Source organism: Amaranthus tricolor, chromosome 3, assembly GCF_026212465.1.
Source record: "Amaranthus tricolor cultivar Red isolate AtriRed21 chromosome 3, ASM2621246v1, whole genome shotgun sequence".
In the NCBI taxonomy this organism is placed as follows: domain Eukaryota; kingdom Viridiplantae; phylum Streptophyta; class Magnoliopsida; order Caryophyllales; family Amaranthaceae; genus Amaranthus; species Amaranthus tricolor.
In genome coordinates this window covers 1,636,650-1,662,393 of record NC_080049.1, presented here as the reverse complement: position 1 = coordinate 1,662,393, position 25,744 = coordinate 1,636,650, and the positions used below count along the sequence as shown (strand labels likewise).

General features: G+C 31.8%; 2 protein-coding genes across 2 annotated transcripts; both read left to right on the top strand.

The window, feature by feature from the left end:
• Nucleotides 1-13,091: 13,091 nt before the first annotated feature.
• LOC130807726 (receptor-like protein 43) lies at nucleotides 13,092-18,030 on the top strand. The gene is made up of 5 exons (XM_057673048.1): nucleotides 13,092-13,322; nucleotides 13,425-13,700; nucleotides 14,396-14,463; nucleotides 14,952-15,961; nucleotides 16,627-18,030. Exons 1-5 carry the CDS (start codon nucleotides 13,242-13,244, stop codon nucleotides 17,856-17,858), a joined length of 2,667 nt encoding a protein of 888 aa, XP_057529031.1. The 5' UTR covers nucleotides 13,092-13,241; the 3' UTR covers nucleotides 17,859-18,030.
• A 3,422-nt stretch (nucleotides 18,031-21,452) lies between these two features.
• Nucleotides 21,453-24,741, top strand: LOC130807725 (uncharacterized). Its single transcript, XM_057673047.1, has 4 exons — nucleotides 21,453-21,689; nucleotides 21,867-23,009; nucleotides 23,175-23,615; nucleotides 24,730-24,741. Exons 1-4 carry the CDS (start codon nucleotides 21,453-21,455, stop codon nucleotides 24,739-24,741), a joined length of 1,833 nt encoding a protein of 610 aa, XP_057529030.1.
• Nucleotides 24,742-25,744: the final 1,003 nt, after the last annotated feature.

Below are 25,744 nucleotides of genomic sequence, written 5' to 3'. Positions count from 1 at the left end.
AGTCATAATTGGGAGACGTTTGATAAATCTATTTTCATGTTTTATTCAGTGGTAATGAAAATTAATGAAAAAGAGATTTTGATCATATAATAAAAATGATCCTTCCGCCTCTTTTATTTTGCTACGCAATACATAAAAACCTTTTATTTTTATTTTCGTATTGTAGCAAAATTAAATGGATAAAAGAGTATATTTGTACTCTAAGAATCCTCCCCAAAGATTTTTTTGGCAAGATACATAAATGTTATTTTGCACTAACATATAATTCGAATCCCTCAAGTGATAATGAATGAAAATAATTTTGTAGAAGAAAATTTATTTTTATTAGTATCCTAAGTTGCTCCGGTGCATTTCCCTTAGTTGGAACGACTTTATTTGACCTGTGAATAATTTACATATGAATAATTTATGACATGTGAATAACAATAAACTTGTGGGAAAAATACTAACAATAATAATTTACTTTTAAAATATATGTAGGATCGAATGAAAAAGATTTTAAAATGAGAAGGGTGAGAAGGATTTTTGTTTGATTTTGTTTGGTTACTATATATACAAAAAGGGATACTATGTTATAAATTAAGAACATTTTAAAAATTATTTCATAGTTACCTTTCTGTGTAACATAGTTACTTTTACAATTATGAGTTTTTGGCTCAATCGTGACCGTAGATTTTTTTTATTTTAGTGAAATAAAGGGTGTAGAGTCCTTCTTATATATATATTTTCAAACTGCCAATATTTTAGTGAAGTTGGAGGAGAGGCTATGAAGCTACACATAGTGTCGCACGATTTGCTTTTTAATTGCCAATATTTTCAAACTTCTTATTGAGATCGATTCAATATTTTTAAGAAGAAAAAATTAAATTTAAATATTCCAAAATTTGAGTTTTTCAATTCTACAAATTTCAACTTTTGAATAGCATTTAAAAACTCTAATTTTTTACGGTAGTTTTTAAAAATCTTAACTTTAAATTATAAAAGGACCAATAAAATGATGCCATGTATGTGATAGTTATCATTTGATGTTTTAAAATTAGATACCCCATAAAGTTGAGATTTAAATAAAAATGTAAAGTTTAGATTTTTATAATTAAAGAACATAAAGTTGAAAGTTGTAATATAAATTTTTTTAAATGTTTTTTCATAGTGTTACTAAATGTTTTTTAAATTTGTAGCATTTTCTTTTTCTTTTCATTATGCTTTAATAGTAATATTTTGTAACAATAGTTTCTTTTCCATAAAAAATATAAATGTGTACATAATGGGTGAATGTGATCATCCTTCATCTAAGAAATATTTCATTTCATGAGATTAGATGTCTATAAAGCATAAGATGTTTTGTTCATAGCTGATTTTGTTCTTCTCGGCTTCATCAATAAATTTTCTCCTTTAACTACATTTAGAACACTTTTCATTGGCCTAATATTATTAAAGTGGCACTCTCGGTTGTACAAAGTTTTAGAGTTTAAAAAACCTTGAAAGTGGCGACCTCGTTATGGGACGGTATTTATGGGCTGGCCCAAACTCAAAAATTAAAATAAAAAAATTAATTTTAATCTAAAAGTGATTAATTTTCACTTTAAAGTGATTAATTCTAATCTTAAAGGGATCAATTCAGGCTTTAAAGTGATCATATAAAGTGATCATTTATAACATTAGAGCGAACAACTTTAACATTAAAACTAATGAGTTTAAAAATTGTTGGACCTCTTGAGTTTTGATGATGACTACACTTTATTTAAGCAAACATGTTTTTAGAGATTGTGCAGGTCGATATCCGATTATGATTATGATCGTTGATAGTACCTATGACTTAGCTTATGGAAACGTACATGTCAAAAGGTTTCAATTGATGTTAGGAGAAGTATATCGCTTGGGATGTAAAATGGAGACAGCAGATCTACTGTTCCCAAGTTGGATGTTCTAGCTAAACTGAAGTCTGGAGACAGCACACTGTTCCTGAGCTGAAGGTTGACTACGTTGACTAAAAATTCTGATTATCATATTTTAATTATTATTTTTTAGTTAATGTATTTAATAAAATTAATTTGTTGCAGTAATAATTTATTAAAATTAATTGGCAAATCGTTTTTCTTAAAAAATGAATTAACGTCCTTATTTCCCTAGATCCTTTATTTTAGGATCTATTTTTAGTAAATATTGGATTTACTAAAAATAGAATTAGTGGTTGTTGAATGAGTCTTAGCTACCTTCTTAACTGGTTTTTATTCCTAAAAATTAGCAAGCAACCATTCCCACTATGATTAACCGTTTCTATTAATAGCAAAAACGTTCCAGCAGTTTAGTACTGGAACAGGAACAGCTATTGAAGAAACTGCTGCTTGAAGGGAACAGAAGACAGCGGTTATTGCTAAATAACCGTGGGCTTGAATTGGTCAACTTTAAATGCCTATTTTTAAGATTAACCGTAGGAAGACTTGGTTATTAAAATCCACATTACTCCCATGATCTTTTGATAATGGGATAATGGATTGGAATATTCCTTATTCTTAGGGATTTTAGCTCTATAAATAAGAGACTCGGTTATTCTTCAAAACTCGCCTAAGTATGAGCCATTAAATCATACGTAATTATGGGAGAATTTTTACAAGAAAATTTTGTTTTTAAAATGCCAATTAATTTATAATATTTTCTTGTGCAACTCATTGATTTTATTTTTAGAGAATTTTTATCCTTTGTAAGGGTTTTTGAGAGAATTTGTAATTAGACTCGGGTGAGCCTAAGGGGGAAATTAGATAGCTTTTAATGAAGCTAGAGAAGATATTAGCTTTGAGTAAAGCTAAGGAGAAAGCTTCTAGTGAAGCTAGTGGTGAGAATTAGCTTTTAGTGAAGCTAAGTTTGTTGCTTTGAGTGAAGCAATTTAAGAGAGAAGAGTTGGCCTAGTTGATGCGCTTCGAGTGAAGTAAGATGTTTAATGTAATTGTAACGAGTTGCCTTAAACATAGTGGAGAATTTAGAAATCCCGAGGGGTCGTGGTTTTTCCTTCTATTTAGGCCTAGAAGGTTTCCATGTAAAAATCGTTTGTCTCTTTTAATTATTTCGCTCTAAGTTTAAGCTTTATTTATTTTATTCAATTCCGCAAAAACAGGGCAAAAACGCTTAAACTAGTAACAACAAAAATTCACCCCCCCTCTTGTTGCTGTTCCCGTTCCTAATTGAGTCTTCAATTGGTATCAGAGCCCTGTTCCCAGTAGATCAGGAAACCCTGAGGGCAGATTCTGGTGTTCCCGAAAATGTCAATTATGAACGAGCGAATGGAAGAAAGTTATTCTACTCAAAGACCGCCCATGTTCGATGGAAAAATTCTATACATAATGGAAGAATAGGATGGAGATTTTCATCAAAGCGGAAAATTATCAAGTTTGGAGAGACATCGAAATTGGAGATTTTGAGGTAACCATTACTAACTCCAATCATGAAATTGCTCCCAAACCCAAACCGTATTTGAAAAAAAGAAGATTTTCAAAAGGTAGAATTTAATGCCTTTGCCATAAATCAGGTCCAAGTGAGGGGGAACAGCTCATGGTATCTCGACAGTGGGTGTTCCAAGCACATGACGGGTGACAAATCTAAGTTTCTCTCACTTGAAGCCTATGATGGGGGAACAGTAACCTTCGATGACAATATGAAGGGTGAGATAATAGCCAAAGGAAAGGTTGGAAGGTCCTGTTCCCATGCCATTGATAATGTATTTTTAGTCGAGAATTTGAAACATAACTTACTTAGCATTTCTCAATTTTGTGATAAAGGTAACTCTGTAAACTTTACTTCTGAAAGATGCATTATTTCTAGGAATGACACAGGAGACACCGTTCTTGAGGGAATCAGAAAAGGGAACACCTATGTGGTGGACCTGGACACTGTTCCCAGAAACAGTCTAACGTGTCTAAGCGTTATAGAAGACGACCCACTTCTTTGGCATAAGCGTCTAGGTCATGCTAGTTATACATTGATTAATACATTAAGATCAAAAGACCTAGTTAGAGGATTACCAGCTATAAAATTCTTTAAGGATGAAATTTGTGATCCTTATGCCAAAGGAAAACAAGTGATGCCATCTTCTAAATCAAAGAATATTGTGACCACCACTAAACCACTTGAATTAATACATATGGATTTGTGTGGACCTATGAGAATACAAAGCCGTAGTGGCAAGAGATATGTGTTTGTTATTGTTGATGATTATAGTAGATTTACATGGACTTTATTTTTAGTTAGTAAAGATGAAAACTTTAATGAGTTTGTTTCTTTCGCTAACAAAATACAAAAATCTACTAATAATCAAATTATTCACATAAGGTCAGATCATGGTAAGGAATTTGAAAATTCAAGTTTTATTAGTTATTGCAGTGAACATGGAATAAGTCATAATTTTTCCGCACCAAGAACACCACAACAAAATGGTGTAGTAGAAAGGAAAAATAGAACTTTAGAGGAAATGGCTAGAACCATGTTAATTGCTAGTGGTTTACCTAGAAATTTTTGGGCCGAGGCTGTTAATACTGCATGTTACATTTTGAATCGTGTGTTAATAAGACCCATCACTTCAAAGACACCCTATGAATTGCTTAAAGGTGTTAAACCAAATATTTCCTATTTTCGTGTGTTTGGATGCAAATATTTTGTACATGTAAATGGAAAGCGAAATATAGGTAAATTTGATGAAAGAAGTGATGAAGCAGTATTTCTTGGCCACTCATCTCAAAGTAAGGCATATAGAGTCTATAACAAAAGAACAATGAGTGTGGAAGAATCCGTTCACTTAATTTTCGATGAAACTAACTTTTTGTCAAGTGAACAGGATACAAATAATTTTAAGATAGGTCTTGCAAATCTAAAGAATGATGAAGAAGATATGAAAATGCAAGATCAAGGAACAGCAGGTGAACAGCTGATCCCAGAAGAGGCAGAAAGGAACGATCTTGATCAGGAACTGCCAGAACATCAGGAACAGCAGACTGTTCCCAATCCAGCTGTTCCCACAAATGAGCAGAACGATCCAGTAGCTGAACAGAATGTTAATCAAGCTGATGAACCAGAACATGCTACTGTTCCCACAAGAGATTTTGTGCCAAAACCTTGGAGATATCAAAAATACCATCCTCTTGATTTGATTATAAGTGATTTGAATAAAGGAACACAAACTAGATCTCAAATGAGAAACTTTTGTGCACACTTTGCGTTCATATCATCTCTCGAGCCCAAGAATCATGAAGAAGCTCTAAATGATTCCGAATGGATCATAGCCATGCAAGATGAATTAAATGAATTTGAAAGAAATAAAGTATGGCATTTGGAACCCAAACCAAAACACAAAAAGGTAATTGGATTGAAATGGGTGTATCGGAATAAACTTGATGAGCATGGAATAATTGTTAGAAACAAAGCAAGGCTCGTGGTCAAAGGATACAATCAACAAGAAGGTATTGATTATACCGAGACATTTGCACCGGTAGCAAGGTTAGAGGCTATTAGAATTTTAATTTCTTTTGCTGCTTTCATGAATTTTAAATTATATCAAATGGACGTGAAATGTGCTTTCCTAAATGGTTTTCTTGATGAAGAAGTTTTTGTTGAACAACCACCAGGTTTTGAAAATACCTCATGTCTTGATCATGTCTACAAGCTTGATAAAGCTCTTTATGGCTTGAAACAAGCTCCTAGGCAATGGTATGAAAGACTATCAAAGTTTTTGATTCAAAATGACTTTGTAAGAGGCAAAATTGACAAAACCTTATTCTTTAAGAATAGAGGTTCCAATATATTAGTTATTCAAATATATGTTGATGATATTATTTTTGGTGCCACAAATGAATTGCTATGTAAAGAATTTGCTAACCTTATGAGCACTGAATTTAAAATGAGCATGATGGGAGAATTAAATTTCTTTCTTGGTTTGCAAATTAAACAAACTGCTAATGGTATCTTTATTCACCAACAAAAATATATAAAAGAACTTCTCAAGAAATATGGCTTGAATAATGCTAAAACCAACAACACACCTATGGCTACAAATGTTAGATTAGATGAAGACCCAAATGGATCAAATATTGATCAAACTATGTATAGAGGCATGATTGGCTCTTTATTATATCTAACTGCTAGTAGACCCGATATTGCTTTTAGTGTTGGTTTATGTGCTAGATTTCAATCCAATCCTAAAGAATAACATCTCACTGCAGTTAAACGTAATTTAAGATATTTGAAGGGAACTGACGACTTGTCCTTATTTTATCCTAAAAGTGATGTTTATGATTTGAAAGGTTTTAGTGATGCAGATTATGTAGGTGATCTAGTTAATAGAAAAAGTACATCAGGTATGGTACAATTTCTTGGCTCATGTTTAGTTTCATGGAGTTCCAAGAAACAAAACACTGTTGCATTATCCACTGCCGAAGCTGAATACGTAGCAGCAGCAGCTTGCTGTTCCCAAATGCTTTGGATAAAACAACAGCTAAGAGATTTTGGTATTAAGTTTGAATGTGTTCCTATTTATTGTGATAATACCAGTGCCATATGCATTTCAAAAGATCCAGTGCATCATTCTAGAGTAAAACATATTCACATTAGGCATCATTTTCTTAAAGACAACGTCGAAAATAAAAATATTATCGTCAAGCATGTTAATACAAACGAGCAAATAGCTGATATCATGACAAAGCCGCTCCCAAGGGAACAACATGAAAAGATGAGATTAGAACTGGGCATGATTAAGTTGAATTGAAGTAAGTGATAAATGTGATCCTTAAAGACAAAATGGAAATTTGAAAAAGACGATCAACCACAAAAATCTTGATTGAAAAATCAATTATTGAAAAAATCAGGTACGCACTATTTAAAAGTATATACTGTGAGTGCTCTTATGATTGCATGTTTGATTTGATCAGATTGTAGTAGCATAAAATTTCCATTTATCTTTTATTTTCATAAAAATTTTTCTTCATAATAATAAATATATATATTTATCCAGCAATTTTTTTTTAAGAAGTGGGAGTTAAATCATCATAGTTCTTCACTAAATTCGTCTGTTTCCATTTCACATTTTGTGTTCATATGCACGAATTAAATAAGGAACTTGAATTACCTAAACACACGTCCCCTCACATGCATTTTATACTCTCTTTCACGTCAAATGCTTCACTTCATCATCAATTGCATTTTACCCCCAAAACCGTCTTCAACCTAGCTTTTCTTTTTCTTGAACTTTCAAACCACCATGAAAACCAAGAATCAAACCCCAAAAATGAAACAACCCACACCTCTTCAAGTCATCTATCCAACACCACTCACTCCTAAAACTGAGTCTTCATCAAGAAAGCAGCAGGACACACCTAATCCTTCTGAAGTGCATGAAAGTTCGAAGCGCAAAGGAGATGCTACAGTGAGGAAATCATCCTCAAAGAGGGCAAAGGTTAATGTTAAGGTATCTGCTGAAGAGATATCAAAAGAAATGATTGTTGGGTTCGGATTGGACAAACAATGGTATGAATCAAATTTTTTCCCTCAATTTCACGCCATATTGCAAAATCAAGCTTGGGAATCTTTAATGGGAAACTATTGCTGTAACCCAATGTATCCCAACTTAATGCGTGAGTTTGCTTTAAACTTTTCTTTTGATCATGGAGTTTGTACTAGTGAAGTAAAGGGGATTAAAATTGAATTTAATAACCTGATTTTAGGAGGATGGTTGGGTGTTCCCTCGACTGGTTTTGATAGATATGTTGTTGGGTCAAAAATTAATTTTTCCGGTATAAATGAGAAGTTGGTGTGGAAGTTTTTAGGGTTGAATGAGAAAAAGGGAAAAGTTAGTCATAATGTACTATCACCTATGCACAAACTGTTGTACAACATAGCAAGAAGATTCATTTTGCCTCGCACATCCAAAAGAAGTGAGGTTAGTCTTAGAGATGCTACGTTAATCTACTGTCTGGCGAACCACATCAAGATTAATTTTCCTTCTTTAATGATTTGTCATTTAAATGATTGTATTTTTAAAAGGAATGTGTTAGGGTATGGTGGACTGTTGACCTGGATTTTTAAGAAATTGGGTGTTCCTCTTGATGGTCCAAACTATCCCATGGGTCCAAACAACAAAGTGGGTGTAAAATGTTTGAAAAATTTACACCTAAAATTAACTGAAAATGGGACCCTTGAGAACATTTTTGAACATTCAGAGGACACCAATGAAGAAGAAGAAGTTGAAGAAAATTTTGAGGAGGAGAAAGTAAACAAGGAGGAACAGGAGGAGCCTGTTCCCTCTGCCACTGAGAAGGCAGAGGGGCATTCTGAGGAAGAAGAACAGGAGGAAAACTCTTGTAAGGGGGAAGTAGAAAAGGAACTGGTGAAGGTTGCTGTGGAGGAAGAAGAAAAGAAAAATGAGAAGGGTTCTTCACCTGGTTTAACACCTAGGAAGAGTAGAAGGCTAGCTTCTAAAGGAAAGAAACCTGTTGTTGTTATTGATGATGACTCTACCTCATACACAACAGCACAACCAAGCCAACCTTCCTCACCTAGACCTGCCACACCGTCATTCCATAAACCATCACCACCACAATCACCAATACGACCATCTTCACCACCTAAGTCACCTATACCATCACCATCACCTGTACCCCCTTCACCACATCAAGGTTTAGGTGACACTACAGTTCCCACTGACCCTCTAACCTCCATTCTCCTGAAACTCAATGATTTGCAGTCAAGCTTCCTTGTGTTTAAAGATGAAATTCGTGTCTCTATAGCCTCACTATCTGCTCAAATGGCCCAAATGGAATCACGTTTAGGGGCCAAACTGGACACAGTAGAGGTGGAGACAGAATATGTTGATGATGAAGCTCCTGCAACTTAATTTCTCCTTTTTCATACCTTCTTATTTGTTGCAACTATCACTCTCATTAAACAATCTTTTTATGTTTTTCATTTTGTACCAGCTGGGGTACTGCTTAATACTCTGAATCATATTTTCTTTTTGTGCTACTTAATATCTGTTATTTTCATCATTGTTGATCATGTTTGCATTCATTGCTTATGTTCTTTTAATTTTTGCATCCTTATTCTCTCTTTGACTATAACTATATGTTTAGTGCTGTGGCTTGATTGCTCCATTTCTTTTTGAATGATGTCAAAAGGGGGAATATTTAGCACAAACTTAAATAATGCTTGAGTATGCTTAGTCTGATATACATTTATTCTGTTGAACATTAGGACTGTAGCTATGCTCTGATAGTCATGCTCTGATACTCTGATGATTAATAAGTTTAGCTCTGAGATACATACTGAGATACATACTTTGATTGTTATGATGTATATGCTGTGATGATTACTTGAATGCTATGATAAAAGTTCTTACAATGCTTAGAATTTTGATAAATTTTGTTTTGTTTTAGTTTTATTTGAAATCTTAAGTTATAAACTACTTCCGATGTTTTGATTATGCTTAAGTTATTTTAAATAATTCTAATTAAAAGAGTAATTTGTTTTTAATGTATGCTTGGTAAATTATATTGTAACGAGTTAATTTACTAAGTAATGTAGAGTTGTTTTAATCTCGAACATGCTCTTCAATATTGGTTTTACTCTATTTTGTTTAAGTTTGATTAAAAAGTTTGTCATCATCAAAAAGGGGGAATTTGTTGGACCTCTTGAGTTTTGATGATGACTACACTTTATTTAAGCGAACATGTTTTTAGAGATTGTGCAGGTCGATATCCGATTATGATTATGATCGTTGATAGTACCTATGACTTAGCTTATGGAAACGTACATGTCAAAAGGTTTCAATTGATGTTAGGAGAAGTATATCGCTTGGGATGTAAAATGGAGACAGCAGATCTACTGTTCCCAAGTTGGATGTTCTAGCTAAACTGAAGTCTGGAGACAGCACACTGTTCCTGAGCTGAAGGTTGACTACGTTGACTAAAAATTCTGATTATCATATTTTAATTATTATTTTTTAGTTAATGTATTTAATAAAATTAATTTGTTGCAGTAATAATTTATTAAAATTAATTGGCAAATCGTTTTTCTTAAAAAATGAATTAACGTCCTTATTTCTCTAGATCCTTTATTTTAGGATCTATTTTTAGTAAATATTGGATTTACTAAAAATAGAATTAGTGGTTGTTGAATGAGTCTTAGCTACCTTCTTAACTGGTTTTTATTTCTAAAAATTAGCAAGCAACCATTCCCACTATGATTAACCGTTTCTATTAATAGCAAAAACGTTCCAGCAGTTTAGTACTGGAACAGGAACAGCTATTGAAGAAACTGCTGCTTGAAGGGAACAGAAGACAGCGGTTATTGCTAAATAACCGTGGGCTTGAATTGGTCAACTTTAAATGCCTATTTTTAAGATTAACCGTAGGAAGACTTGGTTATTAAAATCCACATTACTCCCATGATCTTTTGATAATGGGATAATGGATTGGAATATTCCTTATTCTTAGGGATTTTAGCTCTATAAATAAGAGACTCGGTTATTCTTCAAAACTCGCCTAAGTATGAGCCATTAAATCATACGTAATTATGGGAGAATTTTTACAAGAAAATTTTGTTTTTAAAATGCCAATTAATTTATAATATTTTCTTGTGCAACTCATTGATTTTATTTTTAGAGAATTTTTATCCTTTGTAAGGGTTTTTGAGAGAATTTGTAATTAGACTCGGGTGAGCCTAAGGGGGAAATTAGATAGCTTTTAATGAAGCTAGAGAAGATATTAGCTTTGAGTAAAGCTAAGGAGAAAGCTTCTAGTGAAGCTAGTGGTGAGAATTAGCTTTTAGTGAAGCTAAGTTTGTTGCTTTGAGTGAAGCAATTTAAGAGAGAAGAGTTGGCCTAGTTGATGCGCTTCGAGTGAAGTAAGATGTTTAATGTAATTGTAACGAGTTGCCTTAAACATAGTGGAGAATTTAGAAATCCCGAGGGGTCGTGGTTTTTCCTTCTATTTAGGCCTAGAAGGTTTCCACGTAAAAATCGTTTGTCTCTTTTAATTATTTCGCTCTAAGTTTAAGCTTTATTTATTTTATTCAATTCCGCAAAAACATGGCAAAAACGCTTAAACTAGTAACAACAACAATTCACCCCCCCTCTTGTTGCTGTTCCCGTTCCTAATTGAGTCTACAATTGGTATCAGAGCCCTATTCCCAGTAGATCAGGAAACCCTGAGGGCAGATTCTGGTGTTCCCGAAAATGTCAATTATGAACGAGCGAATGGAAGAAAGTTATTCTACTCAAAGACCGCCCATGTTCGATGGAAAAATTCTATACATAATGGAAGAATAGGATGGAGATTTTCATCAAAGCGGAAAATTATCAAGTTTGGAGAGACATCGAAATTGGAGATTTTGAGGTAACCATTACTAACTCCAATCATGAAATTGCTCCCAAACCCAAACCGTATTTGAAAAAAAGAAGATTTTCAAAAGGTAGAATTTAATGCCTTTGCCATAAATCAGGTCCAATATTCCAAATTTTGAGTTTTTCAATTCTAAAAATTTCAACTTTTGGATAGCATTTAAAAACTCTAATTTTTTACGGTAGTTTTTAAAAATCTTAACTTTGATTTATAAAAGGACCAATAAAATCATGCCATGTATGTGATATTTATCATTTGATGTTTTAAAATAAAATACCCCATAAAGTTGAGATTTAAATAAAAATGTAAAATTGAGATTTTTATAATTTGAAGAACATAAAGTTGAAAGTTTTAATATAAATTTTTTTAAATGTTTTTTCATAGTGTTACTAAATGTTTTTAAAAAAGAAAATATGAAGGCCATGATTCCATCATCATTTTCTACTTGTGATTCATTGGAATATGTAGATTTCACTGACAATCAAATAGAGGGAGGTGTACCTTGATCTTTATCTAATTGTACACATTTAAACTAATAAAAGAGCTTCAGTTAAAACCTTGGTAGTTTTTTAAATTTGTAGCATTTTCTTTTTCGTTTCATTATGCTTTAATAGTAATATTTTGTAACAATAGTTTCTTTTCCATAAAAAATATAAATGTGTAAACAAGGGTGAATGTGATCATCCTTCATCTAAGAAATATTTCGTTTCATGAGATTAGATGTCTATAAAGCATAAGATGTTTTGTTCATAGCTGTTTTTGTTCTTCTCGGCTTAGCTTGATCATCGAAAATGGGAAAGCTGAACCCTTTAACTACATTTAGAACACTTTTCATTGGCCTAATATTATTAAAGTGGCACTCTAGCTTGTACAAAGTTTCAGAGTTTAAAAAACCTTGAAAGTGGCGACCTCGTTATGGGACGGTATTTATGGGCTGGTCCAAACTCAAAAATTAAAATAAAAAAAGCAATTTTAATCTAAGAGTGATTAATTTTCACTTTAAAGTGATCAATTTTGATCTTAAAGTAATCAATTACTTTAAAGTGATCATATAAAGTGATCAATTATAACATTAGATCTAACAACTTTAACATTATAACTAACGAGTTTAAAAATGATCAATTACAACCTTATAGTGATCAATTTTTGAAACTTATAGCGCTAAATTATAAGTCATCACATGTATAATAGTCAATTATAACTTATTATCTTAATCGAGTTCATTATAACCTTAAAGTAATCAATTATGATCTTGAAGTGTTTAATTCTGACCTTCAAGTAATAAATCATAACTAACAATTACAACTTTTTAAAGACATTATTTTTGACCTTAAAGGTTTCAGTTTTAATCTTAAATTGATCAATTTAGTGATCGGTTATTGTAAAAATTGAAATTGCGTTGATTGGGATACTCTTATATGAGATGTCTCATAGTAAGACGCTCTCTCACAAGCATAGTTATCAGATTCCTAATTTTAATCTACGATTCTACAACCGTATGATTTAAAAATAGACGAGTGATCTTGATCTTATGTAGTATCCTTAAAATGGTAGAATCCTACGATACTACCAAGATCAATAATATGGGTGATAGGATCATAACACGATTTTACGATTTTACGATCCAACAATCCAATCCTATAACACGATTTTACGATTGATAGTAATAAATATAAAATTTTTTTGTAGAATCTTTTCCACATCGAGAGCGATGAGGACAAGAAGAATGTGTTTCTTTCAGCTGTTGCTGAAAGATTCAGAGATTTCAAATCCAAGCTAGTAACTGGCTGGATTACGAAGACCCGTCCCTGTACGACCAAAAAGGTCAAAACGGGAAACGAAGGTGGAAAGCAAGAACCTTCGAAGATGCCCTACGAAATATGGGGTCACATATCGAAGAGGGATTGGGAGGCCTTTGTTACCAAAAGAACAACTCCCATAGAAGTTGTAAGTATTTCATATTATATTATAGTTTACCAATTTGAATTTACTTCTTTTGATTCAGTCATTAAACTAATACATGACATTCGATTTCTATTGATTAATTAGAAAAAGTGTGGTAAAGCTTCTGATTCTGCAAGCAAAAGGAAGTTTTATCATCGCTTAGGCCAGAAAAAGTACGATGAGGTCCGAAAAGAGTGGGTGGAAGCGGGTTTATACCCCAATCAAAGTTCATCCACGCCCTCATCTACGACTAACTCCGCATATGTGAATACTCTTGCTGGAGATCGGGTGCGTGATTGGTATTGCGGGCTTCATTCCCGAGATGCAAGTGGTAAATTTACCATTAATGATCCAGGAACGAAGAAGATTGCTGATGCTGTGGTGAGTTTTGAAATTATTTACCATTAATGAGTTTTGCGATTCTACGATCCAACAATCCAATCCTATAAGGATCATCTTAATTATAAAAATATATTATAAACTAGCTTTTACTTACATATAATGTAAGTTAAAAATAGAATAGTTTGCGAAATACAGCCTTAAAGTTTAGCACTTTTGCGAATTACAGCTTCAATGTTTATTTTTTGCGAATTACAGCCACCAAAGTATCAAAGTTTGCATGTTCAAACCAAAACATAGAATTCCAACCATTTTGGTGGTCGGAATTTTAGATTAAGTGGTCGGAGTTCTGTGTTTTTGGCGTGAACCTATAAACTTTGATACTTTGTTGGCTATATTTCATAAAAAATAAACATTGAGGTTGTAATTCGCAAAAGTACTAAACTTCAAGGCTGTAATTCGCAAATTATTCTTAAAAGTATATCATCATTACGATTAAGAAAATTCATGTACTTACTAAATCACAAAGATTATTAAAAGTATACTTTTAATCAATAAAAAGATAAAGTCAAATAAATCTTTATATACAACTCAAAACTTTAAAGATGAACTAATATGAAGAAATATGAGTGATAATTAAGTATCCTATAACATATTAAAACATATTCGTAGGATCTTACGATCTTACGATCCGATTCTATCGATTTTGACCCCACCTCCTTTTTTATTATATTTAGGATCCCGATTCTAACAAGCTTGGTGGCAAGACGTTCTGTTCAGAGTTAGAGTTCGCTACTTTACAATTGTAATAATTATAATGTCGCATGGAGTACTTTACATTATTAAGTGGGAAAGGTTCATTTTTGTTGAGTGTAAACTCAACATAGCAGATTAGTTTTTACATATGAATAACAATATACTTGTTGACTATTAAGCCGTCACCAAATATGAATAACAATATACTTGTTGACTACTAAAATAATTTATTACTTGTGGGAAAACTTTATACTACCTACTTTTTTTATAAGACCTTTACAAATGAAGTATAACTAATAGTTGTTCAGGTTCAGCAACAGTCGATTACCATTTAAAAGCAAATTACTTATAATTTTGTGCAAGTAATAAAAAACTTATCATAAATAGTCTTTCATTTTAACATATTATAAATAGTCTTTCATTTTCCTCTCATCATGTATCTCAATTCTAGTATTCTTCCCATCAATGTAAAAGAAACAAAAATAACAAAATGCGAATTCTTGTTTTCTTCTTGTTTATTCACTGTCTGAATATTAGCTTCATCAATGGCGCAATATTATCAGAACAAGAAGCATTATTAGCTATTAAATCTGCCATTAAAGATGATCCTTTTAAAAGACTATCATCTTGGAAAAACACTACTCACCATTGCAATTGGTCGTTCGTCACTTGCTCTTCGTCTTCTCACTCTCCCACTATCGTTTCCCTAGACTTCTCCTACTTATATCTCAATGGTACTCTCTCTCCTCAAATCGGTTTTCTTACAAACCTGCAAAACCTATCTCTCCAAGATAACTATTTTTATGGGAATGTCCCGTCTTCTCTTCCTCTCCTTACAAAACTCCAATATCTCGACCTTAGCAATAACAGCTTTAGTGGTCCACTCCCTTTATTTGTTAATATGTCGGAGCTTCGGTGCCTTTACCTTCGTCAGAACGACTTTTCTAGTACAATATCGCCAGAGTTTAGTAAACTTCAAAAGCTTCAAGTTTTGGATCTTTCTTTCAACAATTTTTCGGGATTACTTCCTTTTGAATTAGGATTCTTAAAGAGGTTGAAAAGTTTAGACTTATCAATTAATCAATTACATGGTGAGATACCAAATTCTTTTTCTCTTCTTACAAATTTGATTGATTTGGATTTATCATATAATCAATTACATGGTGAGATACCAAATTCTTTTTCTCTTCTTACAAATTTGATTTATTTGGATTTATCACATAATCAATTACATGGTGAAATACCAAATTCTTTTTCTCTTCTTACAAATTTGATTCATTTGTGTTTATCAAATAATCAATTACATGGTGAGATACCAAATTCTTTTTCTTTTCTTACAAATTTGAGTTATTTGTATTTATCAATTAATCAATTACATGGTGAGATACCAAATTCTTTTTCTCTTCTTACAAATTTGAGTGTTTTGGATTTATCATATAATCAACTCACGGGTCAGTTACCTGTCAACATTGGAAAGCTTACGAGTCTTTTTTATTTGTCGGTTGCCAACAATAACTTGATTGGAAAAATCACACCACAGATTACAGGTACACTAATCTTTAGCAATGCCTATCTAAATTGCATCTTCCAAAATAGTTCGCCATTGCATACATTGAGACTTCCAACTATTAAATTATTATTTTCTTTTTTAAATTCGCTTGTCACTAATAAAAATATATTTCTTTTATTATTAAGGTTTTTCATATTTGCTTTATTTTTTTTATAACATTGATTAATGTAACCAATAAAAATATATGAAACAAGTTCTATTGAATTATCTTCAAAGTATTTCTTTGATTTTTGATATTTAGAAATAATTTATGGAGACGAATCAATCACCATCCCACATAAATATTCTAAAATTCGTAAATTTATTTGAGAATAACATATGAAATCGGAGGGAGTAATAAATAGGGTGGTAAATCAGAATATTTTTTTTATGAATAAAATCCGAAATTTCAAATATTAATCCAAATGTTTCCAATATTCATCCAAGTCAAATATTTATTGTAACCTTTCATAGAAAGCAATATTCACTGTAAACTAATTTCTAACTTTTTTAAGAAGTCATGTGGTCAAATTTATTTTTTTTTTCTTTTCAAAAAAAGATTAAATTTCTTGGTAGAATATTCTTTTACTATGATGTATTTATACATTATTATATGAAGATACAAGTTTCTCTAAATTCTTTCATATTTGTCATGCATTCCAGGATACAATATCACGAATTTTAAAAACTTGTCTATCTGCAACTTGGTTTATCTTGGAATCCTTGATTTATCTTATAACAAGTTTAATGGAGAAGTTCCTCATTGCTTGGGCAATACTAGTACTCAATTAGCTGTACTGAATCTCCAATCAAATAATTTCAAGGGCATCATTCCATCAGCATTATTTTCTACTTGTGATTTATTGGAATATGTAGATTTCACTGACAATCAGTTAGAAGGAGCTATACCTCGGTCTTTATCTAAATGTAGAAACCTGAGAGTCCTAAATTTGAGGAACAACAAATTCAAAGATCTATTTCCATACTGGTTAGGTAGCCTTCCATCTTTAGAGGTTCTCAGCCTATCGTTTAATAAATTTCATGGTGATATAACCAATAATTTATCAATAATTGCAACATTTCCTTTTTCAAATCTACAAATTCTCGACCTTTCAAACAATAATTTTTGTGGTAAATTGCCATTCATGTACATGAAACAATTTCGTTCCATGATGGACGACATGTCTACTATAGGAAGTCCAAGGTACTTAGAAAATAGTAGAGATGGTGATTATATGTTCTCCATCAAGATGACAATAAAGGGGGTGGAACTGGATTATAGGAAGATAATTACTTCTATGTCAACATTTGATATGTCTAATAATCACTTTGAAGGAGAGATTCCAAATTCTATAGGGATGTTGCGAGCACTTCGAAATCTTAATCTCTCGCATAACCTCCTTACCGGAAACATCCCTTCCTCCATCGGGAACTTATCATTGTTGGATGGTTTAGATCTATCATCAAATAGGCTTATCGGTGAAATCCCTCAAGAACTTGTTAGTTTAACATTTCTCGGGGTTTTTAGTGTTTCATATAATCAACTGGAAGGGCCTATACCCCATGGTAACAATTTTGATACCTTCTCATCTGATTCGTACGAGGGAAATCTTGAATTGTGTGGAGTACCATTACTTGAGTGCAAAAACAATACTGTTGTGCAATCTTTGAACAATGATAATGTGGAAGAAAAAACAGAATTATCGATGTGGGAAGTTGTAGTGATTGGATTTGGAAGTGGTACAATAGTTGGTTTGGCTTGGGGGTACTACATATTGTTAGTGGGGAAGCCTTTATGGCTTTTTAAATTGTTGAACAAGATGGAATGGGCTTTACTTCATTTTCATGACCACCATTTCAGTAGAAGAAGTAGAACAAGAAGAACAAAGAACTAAAAGTGATCATCTATCTGAGAAACATTTCATTTGTAGTAAGAAGTAGAGTATGATGGAATGAGCCTTTTGGGGCTTTACTTGAATTGTAGCATTTTCTTTTTCTTTTCACTGTATTTTATTCATAATTATATTTTGTGATAATAACATTTCTTTTCTATAAAAAAATATAAATGTGTGCCAAATGGGTAAATGTGATAATCTATCTAAGAAAGAAACATTTCATTTCACGAGATGTCTATAAAGCATAAAAATATACTTAGTTTTAATATACAGATAATTCCTCATAAATTCCATAAAATAAAATAAAAAATAGAGATAAATAATAACAAAAGGCTAACTTGAATAAGAATTACATAAATCAAATTTTAACAACAACAAAACATTTACAAAATAATTGGCAGTGCTTTTGAGTAATAGCAAGCATTTATTAAATAAAAAATTGCTCCCTATTCAAATATTAATTCTATATCCTCCCTTTTTTCCTAATTCATTCATTCATGATTAGGCAGTGGATGGCCACTCTTTTTGAATGTCGAATGTGTAATTGATCTCCATATAATATTTGTTGTCATCATCAAGAAACTGAGGCAACCAAAATAATATAATTCACAATTTAACATAAATTGTAATTTATGTGGTAGGCAATAACCGATGAGAATTGAATTTTTATCACAAAGATAAAAGGAAAAGTCTTTGACCTTGTGAATAGTGAAAATAATTCAGACTATTTATCATTTTATAATTAAATTTTCATGCATAATGCTCCCTTTGTCTAATTTCAAATGTCTAATTTGTTTTTTGTACGTTTGTCAATGCATAAATTCAATACTTCATAAATTCGATAATTAGCATTATTGGTCAACCCTAAGCATAGATTACAAATATATTATTAGACTTATTTCTAAGTCTAATAAGTTTAAATAAGTTCTAATAAGTTCAATTTAACTCTAATAAATACTAAGAAATGTTGGTTAACTTAGTGGTTTAAGATATTCTCTTTCACTCTAGTATTCTCAACACCTATAGAAAATACTAATTCTCTTCTCCATTGCTTTAGCACAATAAAATGTCAATTATATATAATATCCAAAATTAATTACATAATTCTTAAACTTCACAACCCTTTCTATTTTATCACCATCCCTATTTTAATAAATTGACGATATTGCCCTTAGACTTAAAATTTCTTATATATACTCCAACTTCACTAAATAACACCTTTATCACTCTAAAAACACTAAATTAAAACATAAAATTTGTGGAGCTAAAACTAAGAAATTCAAAACACAAGCAATAATTCGAGGTAATTTCTAAACGAATTTAATTTAAAAAATAATAAAAAAATAAAAAGGGGGAGTCGCACGCGACTTTGCCGCAGCTCAGTCGCACGTTTTCAAAGTCCCATAAGTTTTCAAAGTCCTGCAAATTTAAAATATGAAATAAAACATAGATTAGGTTAATAAAATATTATATAAAGAAACATTAATAATAAAAATATTCCATATTAAATAAAAATATAATTTAGTTTAATAATAAAAATTTCAACTAAATTAAAAATGTATATAAAATAAAATAATTCTAATAATAATAAAATAAAAAATAATATAAATAAATTACTACAACATAAATTATAAGTTACTAGAATAATTAAAATAAAAAATAAAAAATATTTAAATAATTTAAATAATAATAATGTAAATTATAAAATAAAATAATTTATTACAACATATATTAAATAATTAGAAAATAAAAAGTAATTTAAATAAAAAAGATAAATAAAATAAATAAATAAATAAAAATTCAGTCGCACGCGACCAAACCGTGGCTGAGTCGCACAAAACGTGCGACTCAACCGTGGTCCAGTCGCACGTTTTTTTGCGACTCCAATTTTTTTTTTAAATAACCATTCGAATCGATTAAAGTATGTATCGAATCGGATTCATAGTCGCTTTGGTTAGCCATTGTAAATCGATTCCAACTTTTAACTTGTTTTAACTGAGAGAGCGTTTTTAGAGAGATGTTACCGTGTTTGAGTTCGTATATTATGCAGGGGCGATCTCGAAAATTCAATATATACAGGGTGGCGATAAAAGTGTTCGGGATTGAAGTGTGTTTAATGTTTTTAGAGTGATAAAAGTGTTATTAAGTGAGATTGAAGTGTGTTTAACAAATTTTAAGTTTAGGGGCATTTTCGTCATTTTATTCATATAGGGTTGGCGATAAAATAAAAAGAGTGGCGATCTTTAGCAATTTCCATTAATAATCATAAACAAATTTACCGAGTATGATAGTATAATTTGAATGTTGATAGGAGGTCGAATACTCTTTAGAGGGGGGGTGAATAGAGAGTATAGCCGTTTAAAATTTTTGTCTGCAAGATTATCTCAAGAGATTGAGTGACCTTTCAAAACAGTTTTCTGGAATAGTTTTAAGTCAATATGTAAAACTATAACGTATGTACGGAAAATAAACTTTAAAGAATAACACACGATATGTTAACGAGGTTCGGTTCTAAACAACCTACTCCCCGCTTATGGGTTCTCTTTCAACCCAGTGGCGGACCCAGCTAGGGGCAAGGGGGGGCAGTGGCCCCCCCAATTTGAAAAAAATAAATCAGATTTTTTTAAAAAAAAAAATTATTTTTTGCGACCACATAGCGACCACCTGGCGACGAAAATCCCCGTCGCTAATAACCTTTAAAAAAAAAAATTAAAAACGGCAGCCTACTGCCTACCTACCCAGCCTTCCTGAGTTCCTTCTCATTTCGAAAAAAGGTACCAAACCCTAAACGGCACAGGCTTCCTCTTCGGCTCTTCCTCTCCCAAATCTGAAATCTCCACCGCGGCACCGCCACAGCACACAAACGGCAGCCTTCTCTTCCTCTTCGTCGCCAGTCGCCACAGCCACAGCCTTCGACATTCGTCCGTTCCATACTCAATTCCATACTTCCTCTTCGTCCGTTCGTCCCTCACAGTCACTGACTGTTCTTGAGCTCTTCCTCTTCTTCGCTACTCGCTTCTCACAGACACGACAGTACACTTCGTCAATTGTGAGTTCCATGCTTCCATTACTTATTTAATTGTTAATTTGTAATTGTGATTGTTAATTTGTTTAATTTGCAAGATAATTTACTGTATTGTTTCTTGTTTTTTCGTTTTCTTCCATGAATTTTGTTCTTGTTCTTGCTGTTGATGGAGTTGTCAGTTGTAATTGTAAGATGAATTAGATGATGTAATTGTTCTTGCTTGATGTTGATGGAGTTGTGGGTTTGTAAGCTCTTTTTTTTGTCTCATTGGTTGATTGAATGTTAATTGATGTTAATTGATGGAGTTGCTGTCTCATTGATGTTAATGGTTCAATTTTGTTCTTGCTGTGGGTTTAATTGAATAATTTGTTTGGTTCATTGGTTGCAAGTTGTTAAATGTTACTTGATAGTTTAGTTCACCTTGATGGTTCATTGAATAATTAGATTGAATAATTGAGTCATATTTTTAAATTAATTAGGAAATGTCAAGTAATTCAAGTTCACCTTGTTCGAAAAAGTCAAAAGCAAAGGGAAGACAACCCGATCTTCGTGAATTATCGTTTAAAAGAATGAAATCCCAACAAACATCTAACGAAGGCAATGAATCTCCTCCTTTAAGTTCCCCTCTAAGTCCTCCTTTAAGTTCCCCTCCAAGTGAAGATGTTAATATGGAAGTAGGTGGTTCAAGTAGAAGTAGTTGTGATGAACCATTGGATGATGAGTGGGTGTATGATGTTGAACTTCTTCCTCATGACCCGGGATTGAGGAAAAACATAATGGATTATCCCCCTAATGAAAGAAATCCGGTTAGGAGAGCATATATTCTTAAAAAACCTTGCCAACCCAAAACACATGATTTCCCTCAAAGTAATATCTCCGGTAGGTTACGCCGTTTTAGTTTGAATTGGTTCAAAAAATGGGATTGGCTTGAATATAGTGTTGAAATGGATGCCGCATTTTGTTTTGTTTGTTATTTGTTCAAGAGGGATGTTGAAATTAACAAGGGGGGTGATGCATTTGTTGTTGGAGGGTTTAGAGCGTGGAATAAACCTGAGAGGCTTGAGAAGCATGTTGGAGGAATTAAAAGTGCTCATAATATTGCTTATGAGAAATATGTGAATCTAAGAGATTCAAAGAAGACATCAATTGAATTTGTATTTGATAATGCGAGTGAGGTTCAAATGAATGAATATCATATTCGTTTGAATGCATCCTTAACTTGTTTGAGATTTCTTTTGGGCCAAGGTTTGGCATTCCGTGGACATGATGAAAGTGAGGAGTCATATAGTAGAGGTAACTTTATTGAGCTTTTGAAGTGGTTGGGTGGGAAGGTTGAGGAAATAAGAAAATATACTTTTCAAAATGCACCCAAAAATTGTCAATTAACATCTCCCAAAATTCAAAAAGACATTATCACTTGTTGTGCAAAAGAGACTACTAAGCGCATAATAGAAGAGGTTGGTGATGGTTACTTTTCTATTTTGGCCGATGAATCAAGTGATGTGTCTCAAAAAGAACAACTAGCTCTTGTTTTGCGGTTTGTTAATAGAGAAAATGGATCGGTAGTGGAACGCTTTTTAGGCATTCTACATGTGGGTGATACTACCGCTTTGTCTCTTAAAAATGCCATTATGTCATTGCTTATGGAACATTCATTGAGTCCTTCCATGATAAGAGGTCAAGGGTATGATGGGGCAAGTAACATGAGGGGTGAAATCAATGGCCTCAAGACTTTGATTATGAATGATAATCCAAGAGCCTATTACATTCATTGTTTTGCTCATCAACTTCAACTAACTCTAGTTGCGGTTGCTAAAAAGAATGTTAATTGTACTTGGCTTTTTGACGTACTTGCAAACTTGTTAAATGTGGTGGGAGCTTCTTGTAAGAGAAGAGACCTTATTCGAAAACACCAAGCTCAAGTAGTGGCTCAAGCTTTGGAAGTGGGGGAAATTGAAAGTGGATCGGGTTTGAATCAAGAACGTGGTTTGAGTAGGCCGGGAGATACACGTTGGGGATCTCATTACAAGTGTCTAATAAGTATCATCAACTTGTTTCCTTCAATTGTTAAAGTGCTTGAGGAGATTGGAGAAAATGGCTCTCCGGATGATAAGCTCAAAGCTCAAGTTGTTTTAGGATCTTTGGAGTCCTTTAATTTTATTTTTATGGCTCATTTCATGTTGACTATTTTTGGCTACACTAATGATTTATGTGTTGCTTTACAAAGAAAGGAACAAGATATTGTGAATGCCATTAGCCTTGTTAAAAGTACAACGAATGTGTTGCAAAAGATGAGGGATCAAGGATGGGATAGTCTCTTAGACAAAGTCATTTTATTTTGTACTAAACACGAGATTGATGTTCCATCTATGGATGCTCAATATGTACCTCAAGGAAGATCAAGACGTTTTGCTAAACAAGCAACAAATCTTCATCATTTTCGGGTTGCAATCTTTTTGGAAGTAATTGATTTGCATCTTCAAGAGATTGATAACCGTTTTAATGAGAAGAACATGGAGTTACTTACATGCATGGCTTCCCTGAGTCCTAGAGGTAACTTTTCATCTTTTGATAAAGAGAGGATACTTAAACTTGCTTCTTTATATCCCGAAGAGTTTTCATGTTTTGATTTAACGGCTCTTGATCTTCAACTTGATGTCTTCTTGGATTCTATGCAAAATGATGAAAGATTTCATGATTTGCAAGATATCAATTCTCTTTCCATGATGCTTGTTAAAACAAGGAGACATGAGACTTTTCCTCTTATACATTTGCTAATCAAGTTGATGTTGATTCTTCCTGTTGCTACGGCAAGTGTAGAAAGAGTGTTTTCCGCAATGACGTTTGTCAAAAATAAGTTGAGAAATAGCATGGGTGATCAACTAGTGAATGATTGTTTGGTTACTTACATTGAGAAGGAAGTGTTTCTACAAGTTTCTGATGAAAAGATTATTGATCGCTTTAAAAATATGAAAACTCGAAGGATTAATTTGTAATTTTCATTTGAACGCTTGTATTTTTTTTTTTAATATTTTGGATTGTAAAACTTTTAACATCGGATTTGATATTGTAAATTGTAATTTTCTATTTTTCTTGTATTTTTCTATTTTTCTTTAAAAAAAAAAAAATTCGGACGACGATCAAATTATTCGAACGACGTGACGTTCGGATTTTGCCCCCCCAAATTGAAATTCCTGGGTCCGCCACTGTTTCAACCCGTAAGAATTCAACGCCTTTTATTAATCCGACTTTAAGACAAACTAGAAGATCTCACTATCTTCTCTCACCACGTTCTTTCCCTTGCAGAAACGTCTTACAAGTCCCTTTAATAAAAGCAAATCCCAATCTATGAAATAATCTAACTCTTTTTTAACACTTAAAATTGTAAGAGCTAGATAAACTAAGAATTACAACTCTTTTTTAATAATTAGAGAATATTAGATCTTATTACAAGAGAGAAAGTTATAAAGAAGAGGTGCATCATTAATTCTGAAATAAAGCCTTGTATTTATAGGTGTTACGCCTCAACACATCCTTGAAGAGCAAGAAAGCTTCATCCGTTAATTTTGTTGATCTGGATATTATGTGCCAGTCTTCAAGACCTTAAGCTTTATTTCAAACTGACGTGTACTGACAACTCATATATTTTCGTCATTGTTGCTGTAATTTGTTTTTAATAACCAATATTGTGCTGCCACGTTAGAATTCATACAAGAGATTGAAAACTAAGCAAAACCAGATTAATCAGCATGTAAATATTTATTCAAATTAATTCCTATTTTAAGCATTAATTTAAATAGTCATTTTCTATTTTTAGTATCAATTTAAATAACATCTTATTCATAGGAAACTCTTTAATTATCATAACAACTAACTTAAATTCAAATATTAACGTGTACTAATAATAACAAAACGTATTTAGCTTGTACTATGAATATTTAATCATCAACTATTTTAAGCACATAATTTAAATTCAAAATAAAATATTCAAACGTTAATAACAAACCGTGTAATATTATATTCAAACTTAATTTTAATATTTTAACCTATTAAAATATTTCAAATATAATTTTAATGAACCTTGACATATTAAAATATTTCAAATATAATTACGAAAATAACCTTATCATAAACGTAATTATCTTCAAGACATTTAAACGTATTTCAAGACCTATAAATTTAACCATAAGATTAACTTAAGTTATTTAAGCATATTCCAATAATTCAAACTTAAATATATATATCAATTATTAAATTTAAATCCAATATGATTTTAGACTGACTTAAACAACTAAATGTAATTACTTAATTTATTTGTTTAATTAATATGTGTTTTGAATTATCATCATTTAAGAGAGTTGAGTCTTTATAATTTATGTATTTTATATATATTCGAACTACTATCGTCAGGGAATTTACTGTGTATAATTTTATGGTATGGTATAATGGCCGTATAATACACAAATTAATCATACTAGCAACAACTTCACATGAAAATAAAATAATTTATTTATTAATTAACCGAAGTATTAGAGATCATGAAGTATATAATTTCTTTGTATTTATAAAGAGAATTTTAGATATTTGAAAATCAATTAAATAATAGAGTACGTAATTTCTTTGCATATAAGAGTAATTTTACAATTGTGAATATGAAATAAACCTAAGAAATTCTATGGATAGACATTAATTCTATCATCAATCATAGGATTAGAGTCTATATACTTCACTAAAATATAAACTATTTATTTTTTTTAAAGATATAAAATTGCATGTTTGATGGATAGCTTCATATATAAGACTCGCATCTTATTTTAAACTTTTCATTTTGTCTAAAATTACGAATCATAAAAAACATTAT